We start from the raw sequence: 23478 nt of genomic DNA, 5'->3' as shown, positions 1-23478 counted from the left end.
TTATCAAGAGTATAAGTACAAAATATACGAATGGGGATGGCGTTCACATTGTTCCTATTAACTACGACGATACGACGAAGAACCGCCAAGCTATCAAGAACGTTCTGACGGTCGTTAGGTCACACTTTTCGGCGACGTTCTTGTTTCAAACATTATGTTTGTCGCGCCCGTCTCGCCAAGCATAGTACCAACCCGAAGCCTCGAAGGCGTTTTTGTTGTTGCTCCATTCGTGTGAATGAGTAAGTGGTTGTTTCTGTGCTCATCTAGCTGTGTATGTCGACCGTAGTTTCATACGGATTCGTTTTCGAAAACCCTGGGTTGGTTTGGCATATTTGGATTTATACTCTATATAGAGACCGTCAGGCACAGATGTCCGTCCGCCAGTTTGTTGAGTCTTGTATTCCCCTTCACACACAGAGGTTCAGTTTAAGTGGTATAAAAAATAAAGTACCACAGCAACAACAACAACAAGAACGGGGCAACATTTACTGCCTTGCCTGCTTTTCTCGGTGGTTTCAGCTGGCTGGCTGGTGTGTGGTGCCACAGCAATCCATATAACACAGCAGGCAGGCAGCTATAGTTTGTTTGGTTTTCAGCTTGAATGTACGAGTCGTTGAAAATCGTGTGTTTGGGTCTTTGGCTTGTCTCATTCTGTTGTGAGCAGTCGTTGGGAACGTTACGATATCGGATGTGCGAAATATAAAGAATTATTCGTGCTGTAGTATATTTGAGAAATATATGCGGTATATAACAACAACAACACAAGTGGAATTATACAAAAGAAGAAAATATCGGTTCACATAAAGACCCCGCATTTCAGAGACTTTCGCTCAGTACTTGACATAACGGGGACTCTCAACGGCACCAACACACAACACTTTGGATATCGAGTGCAACAATAAAAATAATAACAACAACACATACATGTGAAAGCAGACAATGATTCATTTGAATGAGAGGGAAATGCTCAAATAAAGGCAAAGCAAGAACAGCAACCCCCCTCCCCCTCAAGTATAGTGTGTTTATATGAATAAACAAATGCAAACGTGCATGTGACTGAACTGAATTGAATTGTGAGTGAGTAAATGTGTGTGTGTATAAATCAGCAAATAAACAATAACAACAACCATACAAAACCCATATAAACAAACGGGGTCTTGAGATTTTGTGCACGTGTGTGTGGAGCAGTTTTTGCATACATTAAAAAATTTTTAAAGGTAATTAATATAAAAAATGTGCGATTTTTTTTGTAAATAAAAACAATTTTGTGTTTTTCTTATTTTATATTTTTTCATTTCTACTTTGTGTTTGTCGTTTTGGAACTGAAATACAATTTAGAACTAACTCAATATGCAATATATAGACACTTGAGATATACAATAAAGGTCAGACTATAGGTAATCTGAATTCGAAATAAATGTCTGTGGGCAAAAAGTAAAAACAATCCCCCATAGAACTCGCTGTATATATAGTTCTAAGTTATTGTAACTCAATGTCTTCGAATTACGAAACCCCTCTCTCCATGAACCAAAACATGTCGTAAAGCAAGTTCACATAGAAGTGTTAATCATGGGGTACTTTCCAAAACGAGCCAAACGCTACTCTGTATATATAAAATTCGTATACATATAAGAATACACAATAAGAAAAGTCGACTTATATTTTGAACATATCATAACTTACTTCACTTTAATTGTCATTGAATTGTAATGAAGTTAAAATTGATTATGTGACGGTTAAATTTGTGTTGTTATCGATCTTGCACACTTAAGGTGCTATTATGCGACATGTGCTATACATATGTGTTTTTCTTATGTACGTCAAATACGAATAGAGTGCGCTCTAATCGGCATGTACCCTCATATGTATGTTCAATTAAATAAGAGTTTGCTTTAATCGAGAGAACTGCATATTTTTACAAATCCTATTTTTCATTTTAAAATTTTACGTACATATCACACAATGTGTACAACTTTCAGAGTTGCCACATTTTAAAAAACATATCGTGTAATACCAGCTTTAGCAACTTTCGAAATTTAACTAATTTGTACTAAATAAAGTTCAAAGGTTTATACGTGGTTGAATTAAGAATGTAAAGTCACTAGCCCAACAACAACGAAATCAACTACAATATATAACCCTGCGGGTATGGTGGCGCAAATTCCCACTAGCCTGTTAAATTTCTGTACATTCTCAAATTGGCATTCTAGTTTTTATATGCACAATTTTGTGAAGCAGCTTCAAAATTAAGATTTATCAAATATGTAAAATGATACCAAATGAGAAAAATTTTTAAAATCCAAACGAAGCATTCAACGTTCTAGTAGGATGTGGATGTAACTCTGAAATTAGAAAATTCCATCAGCTGGGCTAGTGACTTTACCGTACAAATTTTCCTAGGTTGATATTATGTTCGAGGCAACAACCTATAATTCATGAATAAACTGATCAAATTGCTATTGATATTCTTGCTATCGTTAATAATAAAACCATTATTATCTGATAAATCGAACGTTAAAGTTGGGATAATTTAAGCGTTAGCAGTTAAATTATCGATAAAAAATTGCAATAGAATGTTCACTTGGTTTTGATTAAGTTAACGATTGTTGTTTTCAAAAGCCCTGTATTTGTTGTGTTTTATTTTAGTACTTAGTGCATGTCACGATTAATATATTATAATTATCTGTTATCGATAAGCATCCAGGACAACGATGCACTGTTATTCTATACAGAACATCTGACTTGTTCTCGATAGGACCAAAATAAAACACGGCAATTATGTTTGCAACATGTAGTGCAAGCGTTTGAAAACTATATGAAACTGACAACTATGCAGTTCAAAGATGTTCTATGCCCTTTTGTATAAAAACATTAAAAATAAGAATTGACGTAATGTATCTTTTTTCCAAAATTAGTGTTGCCAACTGAAAAAATAGATTTATTGTAAATGACAGTTATGTTCAGAACCATCCATCCTTTCCATACATATCTAAATATTAATGAGTCGATTATGGATGGCAACCCAACTTCAGTTGCGTTGCCAACGGCCAAATTTGTTACAGAAATTTTAGTTTTTGTATTAAATTACGTACTTTTCTACAAATTAGAATCTGAACTTTAAAAATACTGATATTGAGTTAAATTGAAAAAAAATCCAACTTTATACTAATTTTTACTTCGTGGTTTTGTCTCCTGGCAACGCAACTGTAGTCGAGTGGCAGTCCATAATCGACCCATAAGTTTGTTAGTATAGGGTTGGTATTTGGCTTTTCACCTAAACAACTGTCATATTCCATAAAAATGCGTATAGGTTAAAAACATGTGAAATAAATGAATGCATTTATCTTTTCATAGACATAACTGAACCACATTTAGTCTCATTGTTGGAGGGGACAGGTGTGCTTCCGTGATGCCGAATTTCGACCTAAACGAGTTAGTATTTTAGCGGTTCAACGTCTTAAATCGGAGAATTGTCTTTATTCGTTCGGAAATAATATAAATATTTTTAAATCAATTCTATCATAATATGGGAAAGTGGTACGGTGCAAGAAGATTTGTATTCGAGAAAATCGGCAATGAGATCATAGGATCGCTCAAGTCTATGCCATACGCTGTATTAGAAGCGATGCTCTTTGTTAAGCCTATTGAGGTTTTAATTGAGAGCTGTGGTTGAAAGGCGAATGCCACCTTAGCGCACAGGTTAGCATATCCACCTAAGAACCTTAACGCCTGGGTAAGAATCTTAGCGAGAACGTTAGAAAATGTTTTCAGCGGTGCTTATATCCTCCTAATTCCGGCGACGTTTGTGAGGTACTATGCCATTCATAGAACCCATGTAAAAAATTCTCTTCAAAGAGGTGTCGCACTGCGGCACGCCGTTTGAACTCCCCTTGTCTTTGAGCTTAAACTTGAAAAAACTTACAAAAGTTACTTGTTATATTTTGACGCCAGACTCTTAGGAATAATAGAATATGGAAAGGCTTCCTGACAAGACACTTTTTCTACACTATACCACTACTGTGGTACAGGGTATATATATGTTCGCCCAATTTGCAGTAATATTGCAATAAAATTGTCATTTGTTAACCGATTCTCTCGAAATTTGGCAGAAAGGATTTTCTCTTAACTTTCAACATTAAGTGAATTCCATGAAAATCGGTTAAGATTTGGATATAGCTTTCATATATATATGTCGGACGATTTTAACTTCTAGAGTCACATCAAGTGCATTTTTTGACCAATCTTGTCAAAATTTTGCACAACGTTTTTCTCGACGACTGATTGATTGTTTAACAACCCGTCTGAGAACATCCGCCGAGGTCCATCAAAATTGATTCAGAATTGGATATAGCTCCCACATTGTACTTATAGGATAGGTGTATGGCTCTCCAAAGCTCTCTAATCTAGGAGTTCTTGTAAATATATCTCTTAGGGCTCTCCTGCGATTCACCGACGAAAGACGAACGAATTGACGAACGTAAATGATCGCGCGTGGATACGGTCATGTACATGCACGGGGAAACTTGTCTGTGTTTATGATTCTCACTCCCTAGCTTGTCTACTCAATTTATGATTTAGGGATTACACTTTTCTTTTTTGTATACTTTTAATCTCTCAAACAAGGGTCCTAAACAGTTGCACCCATTCAACCTAACCTACAATTTCAGGTGTGCTATTACCCAGCAATAAAGTACACCATTTAAGCGAAATAATCTTATCGTTGAAATATTTTAAAAAGTCTACAAAGCAATAACGGGGGTTCTACTGGTCACCTTAAGCTTCCAAATTCCGATTTGTGTGCACATGTTCTAAAAAAGGTGAACAAAATCAAATAACCATATGCTTTAAAACCGCAATAGGCCCATCATCACCTGATAAGGTCTCACAATCTTCGATTTTTTATATTCAAAATGTTTAAGACTCTCGATTGTTTTCCAGTTTGTTTATATATGCGGTATGTACCCAAGACAATTGACTGACTGTCGCCCCTCAAAACTGATAAGTCGTGGAACAACAGTTTCAACATTTGTTTGGAATTTTAATTTCCGCTGATAATGAGGAGAAATTATCGTTGCTATATACGCAGTCAGTGGGCTAACTTACATATATTTTTGTGAAGTTGTGTGTTAAAGCAGTAAGATTTGTACGTACATGACATGAATAAGGTGAAGAAATCACATAAAATAATCTGGCGCGAAAATTATGAAAAATCATGATTCCCAAAGAGTTGCAAGGTTGCAATGTTAATAGCAGCTAATGTTTTTGAAAAAACCTACAAACGTTTTTAAAATGTTAATACAATTGATTTAGCGTGGACTAGGATTACCTGGCCGACATCCTCTGCTGGGTCTTATAATAACTCAAACTGTGTTGGAATTGGTCTTTGCCGTTTCGTTTTTGTAGCCTCATTTTTACATGTGTAGGTGGCTCTCCTCGCTAAGCTCTATAGGTTAGCTTCGTCCGGTCCGTAGGGCCGATGGTCGTGGAACCATTACGACCATTGCTTGTTTGAAGACGCCAATTACTCGACTTGTCATTTCAAGAATAACAGGCATTCAGGATATAAGCAAAAGCCTGTCCCGAACGGCCGCCCTCTTACTGAGACTCTCCACTCGATACCGCTGATTGCCCGTGACTGCAATTACAGGTAATCCATATACGTTGTATTCCGCTATCCGCAACCTGACAACTCGTTTGGTAGCACGCAGCTGAGCTTCTCATGATGCCGATGGACACCAAACAAATAGGAACTCAGAGTTCCAACCCATGTGGTGCTCATGGTCATCCCAAAAATTGCCAATTTTGCCCATGCACATTCCACTAAGGAACAGGGGCAAACTTCTCACATATCAATGAGTGCAGTTCGATTCAAGCTTAAGCTCAATGATAAGGGGCCTCCTTTTTACAGTCGAGTCCGAACGGCGTACCGCAGTGCGACACCTCTTTGGAGAGAAGTTTTACATGGCATAGTAGCTCACAAATGTTGCCAGCATTAGGGGGGGGAAAACCACCGCTGAAAATTTGTTTCTGGCCAGGATTCGAACCCAGACGTTCAGCGTCATAGGCGGATATTAGCATGTTCCCCAAGAAAGCTTTACACGGTCATCCCATGCAGTGTAAAGCCTTTCTGGGGTCCATTCGTAAGGCCCAATCTTGCATCACTTTTTTAGCATTTCGTTCTGTATTCCACGAACAACACCATGTTATGTTATACTCTAGAGGCCAAAACAGAATGAGCGCGTTGAGCTTTGGTTTTGAGCGTCACGTTGCAAAAATGCAACTCTGAACTCAAATTCCACAAAAGCAACGCAGAAAAGTTAAAAAATATTCAACTTTGACGCTTGAAGACGAACTTCATTCTGTGTTGCCACACGTGAAGCATTGTTTTTGGTCGTCAAAGTCAAAAATGTTTTTTAACTTTTGCGAGTTTTTTAACCTTTGTCTGCAGAGTTGAATTTTTTAACGCGACGCTCGACAACACGCTCATTCTGTTGCGCGTTGAGCTTCGTTTTTAAGCGTTGCCTTGATATATGCAACTCTGCAAACATGATGCTCGATTGCAGTCTCAAAGTTGAAAATTCATTAGCTTTTGCATGTTGTTTGTCATGGCGAAATAATTAAAAATGGTCTCATTTGTACAACAACCACAAATCATACGGTGCAATTTGCCATCTTGTCATCAAGCTGATCGACGTTTTGTCAACACACACAAAGAAATTTGTGCGTGCGTAAATGAGCAGAGAATATGCGAGAAAGAAGATAGCAACAAAGAGAATGCAAACCAAAACCTGACATCTTAATACCGTCAAACCTGGCCGGCTATTAACAGCTGTTCACGTGAGACCACCTTATTTAATCCGCCTTGGTTGTTTATGTGGGATTTGTTTGCAGTGTTGCATTTTTGAAGGCAACGCTCAAAAACTAAGCTTAACACGCTCATTCTGTTTTGGACTTCAAACGCGTTTGCTTGTCCACATAAACCAAAGACTTTACATAATCTCACAAGAAATAGTCAAGTGGCGTCAAATCACATTATCTTGGCGGCCAACACACAGAGTCATTTCCAGAGATAAACTCTTCACAAAATTCATCCTTCAATATGTCCATTGTTTTACAAGCTTTGAAGCATGTGGCGCCATCTTGTTGAAACCACATATCAACCAAGCCCAATTTAGCCAATTGGAGCAAAAATAAGCCATGTATCATAACTCGATATCGCCGTTGACTGTAACGTTTTTTCCCATGGTCGTCTTTGACGAAAAATTAACCAATGATGCCAACAGCACCAAACTGTCGTTCATTCGAAATGCATCGATAACTCTTCTGCTGTTCTTTACCCCAAATGCTACAGTTTTGCTGGTTTATATATTCATTTAGTCAGAAATGAGCCTTTCGTCCGCTCCCCCTTCAGATTTGGAAAAATGTAGTACCCTATTTTCACCACGGGATCATTATGCATCATCTGTGAAAATTTCAAGAAAATCGGTTCATCCGATTCAAAGTCCGGAACAGACAAACAAACTCAAATATAAGATTATACAAGATTTCTTATACATACTACCAACTATCTACACTCTCCTTAGTCTGGCAAAAATTGTCGAAAATCTTTATTAGCTAAAAAATATTTTTAGAACGAATGCAGATTCCAGAGATCTGTGTGATTTGTTGAAGATTTCAATATTATTTTCTAACCTATTGTTGATGTTGTAAAATAAATAAATTTACAAAAATATACCCAGAATATATCGTCCATATAAATGTTGGTGTATTTGGTATTTGGATGTGCTCATACATTGGTCATATACTGGTTCTCCTTCACAAGTCTTATAAGCGTTATTTTTTTTTTATTACTCATACTACTGTACCCCTTGATTGGAGGGTCATTAGTTATGGAAAATTTTTGTGACTCAGTCTAGCAATATTTCGTGACTAAGCACCTTCTGAGAATTTTTAAAAGGCAGTTCTACACCATCTGGCTATCTTTATCAAGATGAACAAAAGTGTAGAACGTGAGAGTTGGCGAAAATTAACTCATAAGATAATCATTGTTATTAATAACGTCACAAGTATAATCGAAATTAGGGTTATGTTAGGGTTGTCTTTCAAAACTCTCAAAAAATTCTCCTACAATATCTTCCCCCTGATATATGGTTATATTTGCTATTTTACTAATACAAGTTGCCTGTGTGTGCTTTAATAATGGAACCTCGGACCAACACTTGCATTATCATGGGGATTTAAACACCCAACTCAAAAAAAGACCCTCGTCATCTAAATTATTGCAAGGCGGCATGGTTGGTGTGTGTATATACTTGTGTATGCCATCCCCCTATATATGTACATGTACATATAGTAAGTAAGTGTGGTTGTGTGTATGTACAAATGGGACGGGCGTATATAAATAATGTACGACCGGGGATTTGTGTGAACGTAAAAAAATTTTTGTATCTATATGGGCAATGATGTTTTTGGTGAACCTTGAGCCACAAACTGTTATACACACAAATGGAAAAGATTTTCTCTGAATACCTACGTACTTTATTCCCGATGGGGGTTGAACTGCTGTTATCTCCAAACAATAAAAAGTTTTCCAAAATTTTATTTGAATGGGGCGGAAGGTGTAACAGTGATCAGAAGCAAGGGAGAGAGTGCAAATCCAATAGATGAGTACAAAAACCGTTATTCCCTATATCTCCCCAAATGAAGGTTTCAGAAATCCTCTCTATTTACGAGAAAAAATAATAATTTTGTATTCTTCAGCCATACCTTGAAGTGGTAAAAGTGGAAAATCAAATATGGTCATTATAGTGTTGCTCCCAATATGAAAGTTTCAAGACTTTGCTTAGTCATCTCTTGTTTTCATGGCTTTTTTGCATGCAGAAATGCCAAAAATGTCAGGTAGTCTCGTAAAATGCTGTATAAAAATATACTGCTCGTATATACAGCTATGTCAAAATTGACAATATGAATGGATGGGAAGTTGGTAAATGTGAAGCAATTTTTTGGGTTTGGGTTCGGGTTTATAGAAATACCAACCACAACCATTTTGGTAGTTTGGCATTTATATATTGGCTTTTTTTACCTGTTTGCAAGCCATATAAGCGCCATATGTTGTACTGTGGTGGTTAATGGCAAAGAAGTTGGCAGCGTGGCCGTAACAGATTTAATTTTTAACATTAGCACCCCACGACCACGACCAATCGTAATGTACTCAAGTATCCAGACGGCACAGAGCTATAGTAGCTTCGTCTGTCACAAGTGCTGTGAGTGTAGTTTTCTTCAATAGCACCTTCGCCATCACTAGCAATAACTACAACAACCATACAATCTTATCGACAACCATATACCCACATAGTAACATTGGCTGAACCAAGCCAAAGTCAAGTTGGTTGCTCCGATGGTTCGATGGTTGGCACTTAAGACGCTTATGCGAATTGTGTCTTCAAATGATGGTAGAAACGAGTTTTATGGCTATGTCCGTACTACCTACCCACAGATTTTTTTATTAAAATTTTTAAATATCATCTACTTCTAAAAAGATATATAAACCCAAACTATTCATAGGAAACCAAGAAATAAAAAGAGAAATCAAGCACAACAGTTGATAGAAGTATATGTATCAACCTATCTATCTGGTAAAACGAAACCACCATTTTGGAAATATTCCATAGAATTCATCAAAAGAAACGAGCAGTGTGCGGATATGGTTAACTAGATAGATTTAGATACGGCTCTAGATGCTGAAGGCAGATATGACGACGACAAGCTTTGCCAGAAACAAAAATGTCAATCAATCAAGATGAGGCTGGAGAGTATTTGTGTATGTAGTATTTACCCATGTCTATATCTTCTTTTCATGAGTGGTATGGTTTTAATCCATTCTAATCGCACAGTGGACTAGAAAAACTGCTGCAATTAGAATTAACTTAAAAATGGCAAAGCAACAGATACATACAACAATAGCAAGAAGCACCAATGGAAGCCATACTCTACGTTTGAGGATTGAAAGGATTTTTGAGCAATCGTAGAAAGATTCAAGAGTAAGCCATGGCAGAAGAAATAAAAGCAATACTAATATATGAATTTACCTATGTTAAGAATTATTAGAACTGCATAGTGGAATGTTAAGAATTATTAGAACTGCATAGTGGAAAGTATACAATGGGGTCAAAGAACCCCCTATTTTTAGGCATTACCAATGAATAACTTTAAATGCAAATAAATCCGTATAGGTTAGGTAGAAAAGAGGGTGCAGATAATGCAGAGGGTGCCAGTAATCGGCTTGTTGTGCGCTCTAAGAAAATTTTAGGTTAGGAATTCCGTGCTACTTAAAAAATCCTTAATTGTTTTCAACACCACCCCCCTAAGTTGGTCTTGGGGGGGTGGTATTGTCTCATCATCTTCCCCGCATACCCTAAACATGCTATCACTTGCCGCACCGATTTTACATAAGTGAGCTCGTAGACCTATGTGTTCCGTTATGTTATACCAATAGCTATACTAAACTCCTTTTTGCTTTCTTTCAGTAATAGTCTCTGACATAGGTACCCCTAGATTAGTCGACATATCTTGCAGGGTCAAACTTTTCGGTGATGCGTATAAAAAATATACTGCATTTTTAGCTTTTAGAATATTTGGCATATTTGGTTTTATTTAATATTCTTCAGCGGTAATACTGATGGCAAGTGCCATTGCTCTGATCCATGTTCTCTAAACAAATCAAACTTTAGACAGTCTTTTGTTCTGAAGACTCGTTTGGTACTGGACTCTTCGGAGAGGATATTTTCAATTGTAACTTATGATCAAGTGACAGTTAAGAAGTGTTCTGAAATAATTTTCAGTATCTGTAGCAGTGTGAATATCTGAACTACAGAGGATTTTCCAGACATAAAGACGCACTGATTATCTCATTGGCTCGGAACTCAATGGATCATACAATACTCTCTCAGTCCTTAATATCTGACTGTATAAGTCAGTCTCCCAAAAAAAAAATTCTCCAAAAATGTTTTCTCATTTCAATGATGCTTACACACCACTGTTTTATACAGTAAACAACTAAACTGAGACCGCGACGTAATTGACACCGACTCAAAAAGAATTATGGTATTGCATGACTCAACTTTTCTCAAAATGGTATGAACGAAAAATATCCATGAATAGACTACATTCTGACATAATCCCCATGGTATTTAGACTCAATAGGGGAAATATAAATACCCGTACATAAGGGGCTGCTATATACAATAAACCAATTTTATCTATATATACATATATGTATGTTTATCCGAAATTATAATACATACAATACATAAATAACAGCTTCTTATACAAACACATAGTTTTTACTTAACTATTCGTTCAAAATTATCCTATAGTGGTATGAACAACCTACACTCAGAGAAATTTGTTAGTAAAATAGCAAAAATGTTTGTTGTAACAACAAAAACCATCTGAAAATGGGACAGCAGTAATTTTTTGCTAAAAAAACATAAATTTTATGCTATTTTCAGATAGTAAAATGTGGATTTTAGCCTCAAAATGTCAAAAATATTTTAAATACTTGTATACTACAATTTGTCTTTTAATTTTAGACGTTCTCGAAATAAAATGTTACCATATTTTCCACAATTTAATAATTTAAAACATCAGCAGACAAAATATCTACATAAATCATATTTCAGCTCTTAAACAACAAAATTACGGGCTAAAATTCACAATATATTACATAAATGGATGGGAAATGTCTTAACAATGAAGGGTTAACAATTTTTAATAAATAAACAGCAGACATTAGGTCTGTTCGAGAACTTTTCCCAGTAAAAATTTGTAGGAGAGTAAGAGCGAAAAAAGAAAAAAGAGAGAGAAAATTTGCAGAAAAACAGCTGATTTTTGTTTTGGCTGCATAGGACTACAACTGCTTGACATGCCATCACCGTATACAAAAGTACACTTGTGCGGACAAAGATACCTTGGACTAACCATCTAATGCTTTGGACATTGTAGCTAGATAAATTGCTATGACCACTGATGTGGCGACTACGGACACTTTGTTATCATTGAAGATATATGTATCCGTTCACAATTGGCAGACCAATTTGCAATATTTTTTCTAATCCCACTGTGCGTCACTTGTTTAACGGCCCAGCTAGACCCACACAATTCCATGGCAGCATCTTCCCTCCTTAACAAAAGGAACGGTGTTGGTTTCATCGTAGCTCTCCGATGAGGATAATTCTATCAAAACACTTAAGAAGCCGATAATTGCTCTTTTCTTAGTGTCTGGAAGTATACAATGTTTTAATTTGTCAAGATTTTCCAAATAATTCCGCAAATTTTGCACTTACCTTCTAATGTAGAACAACCGACTTGAGTTGAAATTACAACTTCTTTTGTCGAGTTTTCTGTACCTGAACACTAGCTGCTGTCATGAAGCTTCATTAAAAGTAAATAAAAATGAATCAAATTTAATAATTACCAATAAACAATATATGTATATTTTTTACTTACCTCCGCCTTTTTGATCTATTTTGGCGTTCTTTTGTATTTTCATGTAACGGCTGTTTTTCTTAAAACAGCTGATCTTTACAAAACATCTGTTCAAAGTTGCAAATTTCTGTTTGCAAAAAAAGTTCCAGTACAAATTTGTAGTTCTCTATTTTTAAACTGTCAAAATATACTCTCTCTTACGCTCTCTTCTGCTGCAAATAAAGTACGCGAACGACTTCCAGTAAAAATTTCTGCAAATTTGCACAAATTTTTGACTTCCGAACACAGCTATAGTTTGCTGATATCAGCAACATTATTTTTCAGGGTGTACTATGTGTTTTTGTGCCCAAAAACCATCCATCATCATATATCATTCCATTAGTGATTTTTACAAGCAGCTCGACAAAGGATCTTTTTTCGTATATATACTTATACTCATTCCTCCTCCAACGCCGGTCAACATTTAAAACATCATTATCATCAACATCTTCTACTACCAATATTCTTTAATGTGTAGCTCTTGCTCCTTTGACACACAAACAAAAGGCTGCTGGTGCTAAAAACTTTTTCTTTTTCCCTCCCATGGCACAAATGCGTACTCATTCTCCATGAGATGGTGGCGTTGGCTCAGGGGAAAATGCCATCAACAGCGGCAGCAACAGCAATGCATAACTCTTGAGTCCGTTGTATCTATAACTATATCCGACAATGGTATAGTATACCTTAAATCTCATCTACAGCCTGTTGGTGAGTCTCACGTTTAGGCAAGATGTCGGCGCCCATAGTTTGCGTGTTCTGGAAATAGAAAAGTTAAGAAAAATATATACCCTTATGTTGAATATCACGCTGGCTCGCTGTCACGCAGCTACGGAGAATTAAAGGGAAAAAGTTTCAAATTGCCTGCGGGTAAAAGGCAGACGTTCGAGGAGGGATGTGAACGGCCGGATACCCGCTGTTTATTTCTGTTTCTTTCTACTTACTAGCTGGCAACCTATATTGCTCTTCTACTTCAAGGTTTTACTTCGCAGTCGCTGTTGTTGTTGCCAACGTAGCTCGCGTACATACGAGCTGGATTTGCTTTCTAAGGCGTAGTTGGATGCACATTTTTCCTCGATGTAATATCGAGAGATTCAGGGTTTGATTACTTGAATGTGGCTCTGACTTTAAATTAAAAAAAAACTTGTTTTGTATATAACGCTGTGGTGCAGCTGCTTTTGCGTTATATCACGGAAATTGGAGAGCTGGAGGGAGATACATTTTTTTGTTTTGCAGCAGGTTATTAAACCTATATACGAAATGGCATTAAATGTTAAAATCCTTTGAATTTTCATTAGTATTATCCTTTTCTATAAACTCTTTTGCGTTGATGCTAATTAGGAAGAAGATTCCTCTGCATTTGCTCTTTTGTAATAATAAGTATTTTTCAGTCATTTTGGCGGTAAAATATTACAGATTGCTTCTGTTTGTTCTATAACTGTTAATTGCCAGCACTTGCGTTTGGTCTCCATGTACATAATAAACACAAGGTAGATCAACAGAAGGTAATGTCATAAACTGAACTATGTATGGCGCACACCGTAGTCCAGGTTTAATATTCATCTGTGATTTTGTTAAAATTAATTACATAAAACTAACTTATTGTTAGTATTAATGAAAAAGGGCGGAGTTAGTAAGTACGTTTTTTTTTGTTGGAATAAAATTCATTGCGTATTAGAAGATCAAACGAACCCATGACCCCTGCACTAGTAGTCTGAGCACGCTAACAACTCGACTATCGGGAGGCTCGGAATCGTTAACGGAACCTTTTCTAAAATTTATTTACTCCTACTTAAGGAAATTTGAATTTCTATGCTTCAAGTTCATATTTTTTACTTGTAGTAAGTACAAAAGTGAACTAAACTCAATAAAATCAACTTCCTAAAAGTGAAGGAATAAAATTAATTTTCCTGGAGACTTTGACAAAGTTAAAACAAATTGAAAAAAATATCAAACTTAACCTAATAGGGGGTAGTGTAGTAGTGCGTATACACAAGGAAAGTTGTTTAAAACGAATGTCACTGGCATTGCACCACAAGGTGTGATAATATTATAAACGACATCTTAAGTTATCACAAAATATTTCTTGGAACAATTTCCAAATACTTTACTCTTTAATCATTATGTACTTTTAATTTCATAGCAACGTAGGTTGCTTTGACCATTTGCTTTGTAGAGAGTTGTGCTTACTACTACATATTTGTTTGAAATTATGTTATAAGAAGACGGAAGAAATTGTTAGAGAATAAAAATATAGATCAAAATGGATTAGCTCATCCATCTGTCTTTTGATCCGAAAAATGCATCAGGGTTGAAAGCCTTTAAATGCAATTTGGCAACTCCCTTAACGGTATATCTACACTATTAAACGAGGCTTAACACACAATTGTAATCAACTTAACGGTATATTGCAAATGAAGAAAGCATTGCCAATAGAGGACTCAAACAGCACACGCATGTATACACATGGAGAAATTTGTAAAGCAATTAACGTAACTATTCTTTAAAATTAAGCAGTTTAACGAAACATTCCGTGCCTTCAACAGTGTTAAAGATCTTTTGATTGTTTTTTTTTCGTTTTTATTGTTGCCATATTGTTTTTTAAAGAATTAACAACCCTGTTGTGTATTTCCAAATATAATTCTCTTCCTTTTTGCTTCTGTCTCTTTGCAGTTTCTCTTTATACCCGTGAGTGGTGAAAGCAAACTCTTCAAACGCGGTGGCGTGAAGAGCGTAAAAACACAGATTTTTTGAGAACAGTGTAATTTAACCCAACAAAATAGAGAACCTACAAGAATTTAAGAAAATTAAACATAGAATGCCCACTATAAGGCGATGCTGCATCGTTGGATGCATGTCAAATTCAAGATTAAATCCGAATTTGCAGTTTTTTCAATTTCCCCGACCGGAAAATCCCTTCTACAAGCTTTGGACTCAGGCTTGCCAGGCATCTTTAAGTCGCATACTGCCCTTTAAGAAGCCTGTACTTTGCGCCGAACACTTTCATCCACATTGCATTGGAGGCCGACGCTTGACCAGCAGTGCGGTGCCAACTTTAAAGTTGGAGGTACCCACAAATCTAAAAGCAGTGGAGCAGCAAGCCATGGTGGAGGAAATTGAGCGTAGTCGCAAATGCGCCTATATAAACGCCGTTGTATACGAATGGCTTGTAAGAGCAAATCTAAATCCACAACTTCGTGGTTCCATTACACATGGTATGATCAAGGAGAAGGCCGAAACTGCCAAACAAATAATAGGCTGTGAAACATTTACGGCCGATAATCGTTGGTTGAACCGATTCCGGGAGAGTCATTTGTCCGGTTTCGCTCAAAAATTGGCCTCAAATCAATTGAAACCTATGGGACCATCACTCTGGATCCCTGACATTGTGCAAGACCTTCAACATCTATTTCCGCCCACCAATGCTGAACGTATGGAAAACTTCGAAAATGTGCCCGAGCAATATATCAATTATATGAAGCAATATGGGGAATATGAAGAAGATGATGAATCGGAACAAGAACAGCAACCTCCCATGGGTTATGGTAATGAGCAAGAAAACAGTGGATATGGCGAACCAAAAATGTCTCATCAAGGCTATTACCCACAGCAACACCATGCGCCACAGAACTATTACCAGCAGCCGCCTATGCATCAGGCTCCTCCACCCCATCATCATCAGTCACCGCCGCCACCAACACCGCAGGTGCCACCTTCACATGCGAATGGGTACAATCCTTATGGTCATCACGGAGGTGGAGGGTTACATCATCCTGCTTCGAGTTATAATGCCTATCATGACTATTATGCTCATGAGAGGCATTATCAGCAACAACCGCCAGCACCACCACAACCACCACCAGCACCACATCATGGCGGAGTTTATCCCAGTCAACCACCCATGCAACATCAACCGCCAGCTCCTCTCCATCCGTTGCGTCCAATGTCGCACTCACCAGCAAATCAGCAACAAGAACAACAAAGGCTGCCATCACCTCTTCAACACCAAACGCCCCCTCCTCAGCAGCAACTGGAACAACAACAGCAGCAGCAGCAGCGACAACCATCACCTATACAACAGCGACAACCATCACCAATACAACAGCGACAACCATCACCTATACAACAGCGACAACCATCGCCTATGCAACATCAACAACCATCGCCTATGCAACATCAACAACCATCACCTATGCAACAAGGACAACCTTCGCCCATACAACAGCGACAACCATCGCCTTTGCAGCAGCCCGTTAGGGATTTATCTCATTCACCTCGGGCATCCCCAATTGATCCCTTACAAATTGAGAGGACATTGTCCCCAGCAGTAAAACGGCCAATGACCCAAGATCCCAACGAAGACAATTTACCCAAAAGTAAACGCTCTTCACCTATATCTAATGGCTCTCCTATCCCGCAGCCACCGAAAAGTAATGATAATTTTAAAATAAAATTGCCACTCTTGAATGGCAACAAGACCGGGCCATCGTCTCCCGCTCCTGCTTCATCTCCCTCAAATGGCACCAACAGCAATTCCCGATCTTGTTCCCCAAAGTCTCAAACAGAAAAAGGCAACACTACAAATGGCCGCAACAGTGCAGCATTGCCATCACCAGCTAGCAGTCTAGCTGATACAAATGGAAATGTCAAGGATTTGGAAACCTACGCACAAGCGTTGGAATACTTGAAGCCTCTGGAAGATTTTGCGCTGTTCAAAGAAAATTTCAGAGCTATTGGTCTCATATCGCAATTGGAGAACATATTGAAAAAAAGTATTAGGCCTCCTGCTGCCGCCAAACAAGTTATATCTAACGGTCTCAATTAGTTTTAAATTCCTATAAAATTATGTTGTAAATAAAATTGTACTATATATATAAAATGGAACTCATTTCTAAGAGAGTATGTTCATTAATCCCATGGCAGCCGGTTGAGCGAACGGGATTGACCCGATGGAGTTTTTCATCGGCAAGGGCTGCCGCCTCAGTGTATAACACATTGCTACAAGAAGAAGAAGAGTATATTCATTTTAAAATCCTGTACATACTAATTAATACCTAATCAATCCGTAAAAGGAAGCTGAAAATTAAAAAGAAAAAATTTAATATGGAACTATTTGTTGCGGTTCAATATTTTGCTAGAGAATAGGCAGTTAGTGTTTTTATTTCGCTTTCATTGTATATCCCTTTTATCAGAATCTCTTTGAATTTTTTCAATCCTAAAATATGATCCAGCTTCCAATAGATTCACTTAAGTGTAGTTATCTCATACAAGATTAGTTTACTTTTTTACTTTAAGTCTGGTTTGTATTATAAAAAAGTGACTGATTTTTGTACAAATTAATGTTAAAAGTATTTTCGCTTAATATAAGCATGCATATTTAATTTTTTTTTTGTTTTTCTAGCAGTGTTATAAAATAAGAACAAAAAGTAAATAAATTATTATACCAAAAATCGATTTTTACTTAACATATCATAGAACCTTATTAAGCACATTGATCATGTAGTCTATCATACTCCTCTTCTAGTAGGGATTCGGCTTTAGGTCCGTAAGGTCCGACACATAGGTTAAGTTTGGTTAGGTTGAAAACAGGGTGTAGTTATTAAGCCGCCCATGCCACTATTGACATACACCAAAGCCAGTAATCGGCTTGTTGTGCGCTCTAAAAACTATAAAGTAACCTCTTAAAATAAAATTTTAGGTTAGGAATTCCGTGCTACTTACAAAATCCCTAATTGCTTTCAATACCACTCCCCTAAGTTGCTTCATGTCTGGTATTGTGTCTCCACATAAGTGTCTGTATCTGTTAGACGCGAAAGCCGGGCAATGACAAAGGAAATGCTCCTACGTTTCATCATCTTCCCCAAATGCCCTACTCATGCTATCACTTGCCTCACCGATTTTACATAAGTGAGCTCGTAATCCTATGTGTCCCGTTATGATACCAAGAGCTATACTGGCCTCCTTGCATCCTCGTCTTCTCACGATCTGGATCCCCCCATAGGATTTTCGCTATCCTACCGACCTTTTCACTGTTCCAGAATGCTGCATTCGTTGTCCACTCCCTTAACTCGGACTGCGTCATCCCAAAAGCCCGGGTTCATAACTTCGTCCACGGTATTAGTGAATCCTGTTGATATCCCAAAAGTAAACTCTTGCAATACCTCATTTCAGAATTCACTAATAGAAGTTTAGGTCACTTGCGAAAACATAAAGTGGATAGGTCCCATGAAAATCATTAAGGATGTCAAATCTGCCGGTTGAAAATGCCATCAAATAGGAGAAAACGTAAACAAAGAATAGAGGAAGAGAACAAGTTGACATCTTCAATGCCAAGTACTGCCAAAAATTAAAAAATTTGTATGTCGGTTGTTCGCTTGGCTAACCTTATTCAGTGAATACTGACCTCATTTCAGAAGCATGATATCGAAAAGGGGTATGTTCTACATCAAATTTCAACATGGGTCTCCAGGATTCACTAATAGAGTGAATCCTGATGGGTCTCCAAAGAAAGGAAATCAGTTTATATATAAAATTTTAATATATTAATATTGTCACTAATTTCGATTAACTTCCAACGTTTTCGTTTTCCTTCCTACATTTTCCGTATTCGTTACGGAGGAGGAGGATACGTTAGGAGAATAAAGTCAATCGAACAAAATATACAACATTAAATCTTAATATTGGTCACGGAAGAACAAAAATCACTGTCAAATATGACCAAGTATTTTGGGGTAGTTGGTGGTCGAAATTTTTAAGAATTCCAATTATGCAGATCGGAAAGGTTGTAGTTCTAACTCACGCAGATATTATCAACGAGGGGACCCGAAGCCATGAATCGTCAGTATATGGCACGATCTCGTTGCCGTCTGAATGTGGTATAGAAGCGGCATAGATGTTAAACAGTGCATGAAATATCAACCCGCTTGGGGAAATCCCTGTTTCACTCTTCGGGGCTTCAACTTCTTATCTCGAAAGTCCACACACGACTGGCTACCACACAGATAGTTCATAATCCTATGTTTTAAACCCGTTTTAGAAAGCGTGACGTAACTGACCGTATCGAAGGCTTTCAAATGGTCCAGAGTATGAGGACCGTCCTATCGCATGGCCTGATCTGATTTAGACCAAGGTTAATATGTGTAGTGATGACGTGTTATGCAATCTACGGAATCAGTACTGGTGGAAGACGCTCAAGCTTGTCTACTGGCGAGAGAAGATAGGTCAGTCTGTCGGACTCTCTCTTACTCGAGCCCCCTCCAAGATTCAGTAGTGGAGTGATTCAGCCCATATTCCAGACATCGGAACTATTAGCGTGCTCGGAGATAGGTTGATAATCTGTGCCATGTACTCGACTCCCGGTTTTTGCATCAGTGTTGAGGTTTCGTCTGGGTTCAGTGACTTGGCGCTGCGGATGACATTTGAAACTGCGTCCACTGCAAATTGTAGCGGGGTGCTCAATAAATTGACGGTTAAATAACTGGGCACCTCTCTTGAGATCAGTAACTGTTAGGTTCAGTTCCCTAGGGTCAGAGGAATCGGTGAGCGAGAAAACATTTGCTTTGCCAGTTCCTGCTATTGCCCGAATTCTGGTGTGGCGCTCTCATTCATCGCGCAAGGCGTATAGTTAACAATTTTTTACGGGAAGTCGTTCGCGTACATTACCTGCCAACGAATCAAAGGTGGTCTCACGCCATGGCGAAACAATTTAAGGTGATCTCATTTGTACAACAACTTCCATATGTTCATTATTATACGTCATTTATGCTCCATAAATTGACGGTTAAATATAATAACTCGTTGTTTTGTAATTTTTTCAAAAAAAAAAAATACCCTAAAATCTGAATTGGCCGCGGATTTACATAAAACGAGAAAGTTTATGGTTCCATTAGGGGTTGAAACCAAAGGGGAAAACTGGACTTTATAGGGCGCACGACCGATTTTTTTCGCTCACACGCTCTCTCTATTTGTTGGCATGGCGAAACGATCAAAGGTGGTCTCATTTGTACAACAACCAATTATATGGTGCAATTCGCCAAGTTGTCATCAAGCTGATCGACGTTTTGCCGACACACAAAGAAATTTGTGTGTATGTGTATATACGTGTGCGTACATGAGCAGAGAATATACGAGAAAGAAGATAACAACAAAGAGAATTCAAACAAAAATCAGTCATCTTAACATCAAAGCTGGCAGGCTAATAACAGCCGTTCGCGTAAGACTACTTTTTTAAATCCGCCTTGGTCTCACATGAATAGTTCTTACCAGCCGGCCAGGTTTGACGGTATTAAGATGGCAGATTTTTGTTTGCATTTTTCTTTTTTGTTATCTTCTTTCTTGCATATTCTCTGTTCAAGTACGCACATGTAAACACCCACGCCCACAATTTTCTTTGTGTGGTTGGCAAAACGTCGATCAGATTGACAATGCCATGTTGTAGTTGTACAAATGAGACCACCTTTAATTATTTTGCCATGCGAACGAATAGAGAGATAGCGTGTGCGCGAAAAAATCGGTCGTGTGCCCTATAAAGTCCAGTTTTCCCGTTGGGTTCCAACCCGCAATGGAATCATAAACTTTATCGTTTTATGCAAATCCACGGCTAATTTAGATTTTTAGGTAGTTTTTTGAAAAAATTTGCAAAACGACGAGTTATTATATAAATGACGCATAATAATGACCATATAACATAATTTAGCGGACAGTGTAAACGTAGCTTTATGTGACCTGAGTAGAATGTAATACAACCTTGTTTTTGTTTTGACATTTTATTCATTCGCCTTTCTTTTCTCTTTGCAGATACGCTCATCCTCTCCTTGGTAAACAACAAATTAACCCGCTATAATACAAAGCGGTTTATCGTTGGGAGAAGAAGCAAAGCGTTTTATTTAGCCATTTCCTCTAAAAGGTTGGGTGCAGCTGCGGTGAAAATTTGCGACTAAAAGAGAAATAAAGAGGAGTAATACAATGCCGGCCATTCGCAAATGTTGCATTGTGGGATGCATGTCCAATTCCAGACTTCAGCCAAATCTTCAATTTTTTCAATTCCCCAGACAAGATAATCCTTATTACAAGCAATGGGCACAGTCCTGCCAAGCTTCCATGAGTCGCATACTGCCGTTTAAGAAACCAGTCGTGTGTGCTATACATTTTTTACCTCAATACGTAGGTGGTAGAAGACTCACAAGTAATGCTGTGCCCACTTTATATTTGGATGTACCATCAAATTTGAAAGATGTTGAAAATCAAGCTATGTTTGTTGAACTCGAAAGAAGTCGCAAACATGCATACATCAATGCCGTGGTATACGAATGGTTGGTTAGGGCCAACTTAAATCCCCAACTTAGAGGCTCTATCACCCATGGCATGATAAAGGAGAAAGCGGAAACCGCCAAACAGATAATCGGATGTGAAGGATTCATGGCAGACAATCGTTGGTTAAATCGTTTTCGCGAGACTCATTTGACAAACTTTGCAAAAAAGTTGGCCTCAAATCAGTTAAAGCCGATGGGACCTTCTTTGTGGATTCCCGATATTGTTCAAGATTTGCAACACTCTTTCCCGCCCACCAATATTGAGGGTCTAGACAGCTTTGAAAGTGTGCCCGAGCAATATATTAACTATATGAAACAGTACGGCAATTATGAGGAAGACGAAGACACAGATCAAGATCAGTCAATGAGTGGATACAAAGATGATGAGGATAGTCAGCCAGATTCGAAAATGCAGGCACAGGCATATTATCAAAATTACCAAAATGGACAGAATCAACATCCATCACAGTTTACAAACAACAATGGCTTGAATTCTTATCGCTCGGAGGGTTCAGAGAGCCGCAGTTTTAGCACATACGATGAATATTACAGTGACAGGCAGCAGCAACAACAACAACCGAATCGAAACAGCAGGCCACCATCGCACTCATCTGCTCAAAACGATCCAATGAGACCAAGATCCAGTCTTCCCAACTTTTCAAATGGGCAAGCTGCCAAACGACGTCTATCAACAACAGATAACGATAGGAATATACCAAATGGAAAACGAGCCACTCCAATCAACAGCTCCCGATCACATTCGCCCGCGGGTGAATTTGGTGATAGAACAGCTAATAACAACAATGATATAGCTGATAACAGTTTCAAAATAAAATTACCTTTGTCCAATGGGAATGCTAGATCCACATCATCGCCCTCAAACTCGCAGCCTTCTAACAACCAAAACTCCCGCTCTAATTCCCCCAAATCTCAAACTGGCGAAGTTACAACGAATGGCAACACTTCCCCCGCTCCTAGCTCAGCCACGAACATTAGAGACTTGGAAACATATACGCAGGCTCTTGAGTATTTGAAGCCTCTTGAAGACTTTGCCCTCTTTAGAGAGAATTTCCGAGCCATTGGTCTGATATCGCAACTGGAAGCCGTGTTAAGAAAAGGAAATCGAGCAGCAGTGGTGGGGGAAAATCATGTCGTTTAAACGAACCACCATCACCATCTAGTTTTAGCATATTAAAAAATAAAAAACAAGTATTGTAATTGTATTTATTGTTAATTTGTTAAAAAAACGTTAACACTTAAGAAGTTAGTTAAAAACAAAAGAAGTATTTAAACTATTTAAAATCATATTATTTTATAATTTTTTTTTTAATTAAAACATAAATTAGAACATTTAAATGTATTTTTTTCACTACCAGATCCTTATGAAACATATTCGACTGATAAAGTACTATTCTCTATGTTCTAATATATTTGCGGAGATGTAATATTATTTTGTTTTTCGTTCCAAACGAGTATTCTTGTAGAAAAAAATATGTTCCGCTTTTAAAACTCAAAGCAATTGATCAAATATTCCACTAAAATACTCCTTTAGTCTTAATACATACATGCTTCTTATAGTCTTCACTAGGTAGATTACCACAAATGTACTGAAATTCAATTAAATAAAAACATACCAACTACTAAA

General features: G+C 37.7%; 2 protein-coding genes and 1 long non-coding RNA gene across 5 annotated transcripts in view; 2 read left to right on the top strand and 1 right to left on the bottom strand.

Annotated features, from left to right (window-relative positions):
• LOC106091603 (uncharacterized) overlaps positions 1-17410 on the top strand; it is a 104746-nt gene extending 87336 nt beyond the window's left edge. For 2 of the 3 annotated variants that reach the window (XM_013258166.2, XM_059362345.1), the window contains exon 2: positions 15196-17410. In XM_013258166.2, coding sequence (XP_013113620.2) covers positions 15341-17347 — 2007 coding nt within the window. In that variant the 5' untranslated portion in view covers positions 15196-15340 and the 3' untranslated portion in view covers positions 17348-17410. Of the gene's footprint in view, positions 1-7989; positions 8010-15195 lie in introns of those variants that run through there. The other variant, XM_013258165.2, reaches the window with a different exon arrangement.
• LOC106091596 (uncharacterized) lies at positions 78-23478 on the top strand. Its single transcript, XM_059362370.1, has 2 exons — positions 78-1217; positions 21319-23478. The coding sequence occupies exon 2, from the start codon at positions 21487-21489 to the stop codon at positions 22990-22992; it is 1506 nt and encodes a 501-aa protein (XP_059218353.1). The 5' UTR covers positions 78-1217; positions 21319-21486; the 3' UTR covers positions 22993-23478.
• Positions 11656-13945, bottom strand: LOC106091605 (uncharacterized). Its single transcript, XR_001222025.2, has 4 exons — positions 13467-13945; positions 12508-13281; positions 12345-12432; positions 11656-12279 (listed from the first exon to the last, which is right to left on the bottom strand). It is a non-coding gene; the product is annotated as an uncharacterized LOC106091605 (long non-coding RNA).

This window comes from Stomoxys calcitrans, chromosome 1, assembly GCF_963082655.1.
Source record: "Stomoxys calcitrans chromosome 1, idStoCalc2.1, whole genome shotgun sequence".
Classification (NCBI taxonomy): Eukaryota; Metazoa; Arthropoda; class Insecta; order Diptera; family Muscidae; genus Stomoxys; species Stomoxys calcitrans.
This window is presented reverse-complemented; position numbering and strand designations above follow the sequence as displayed.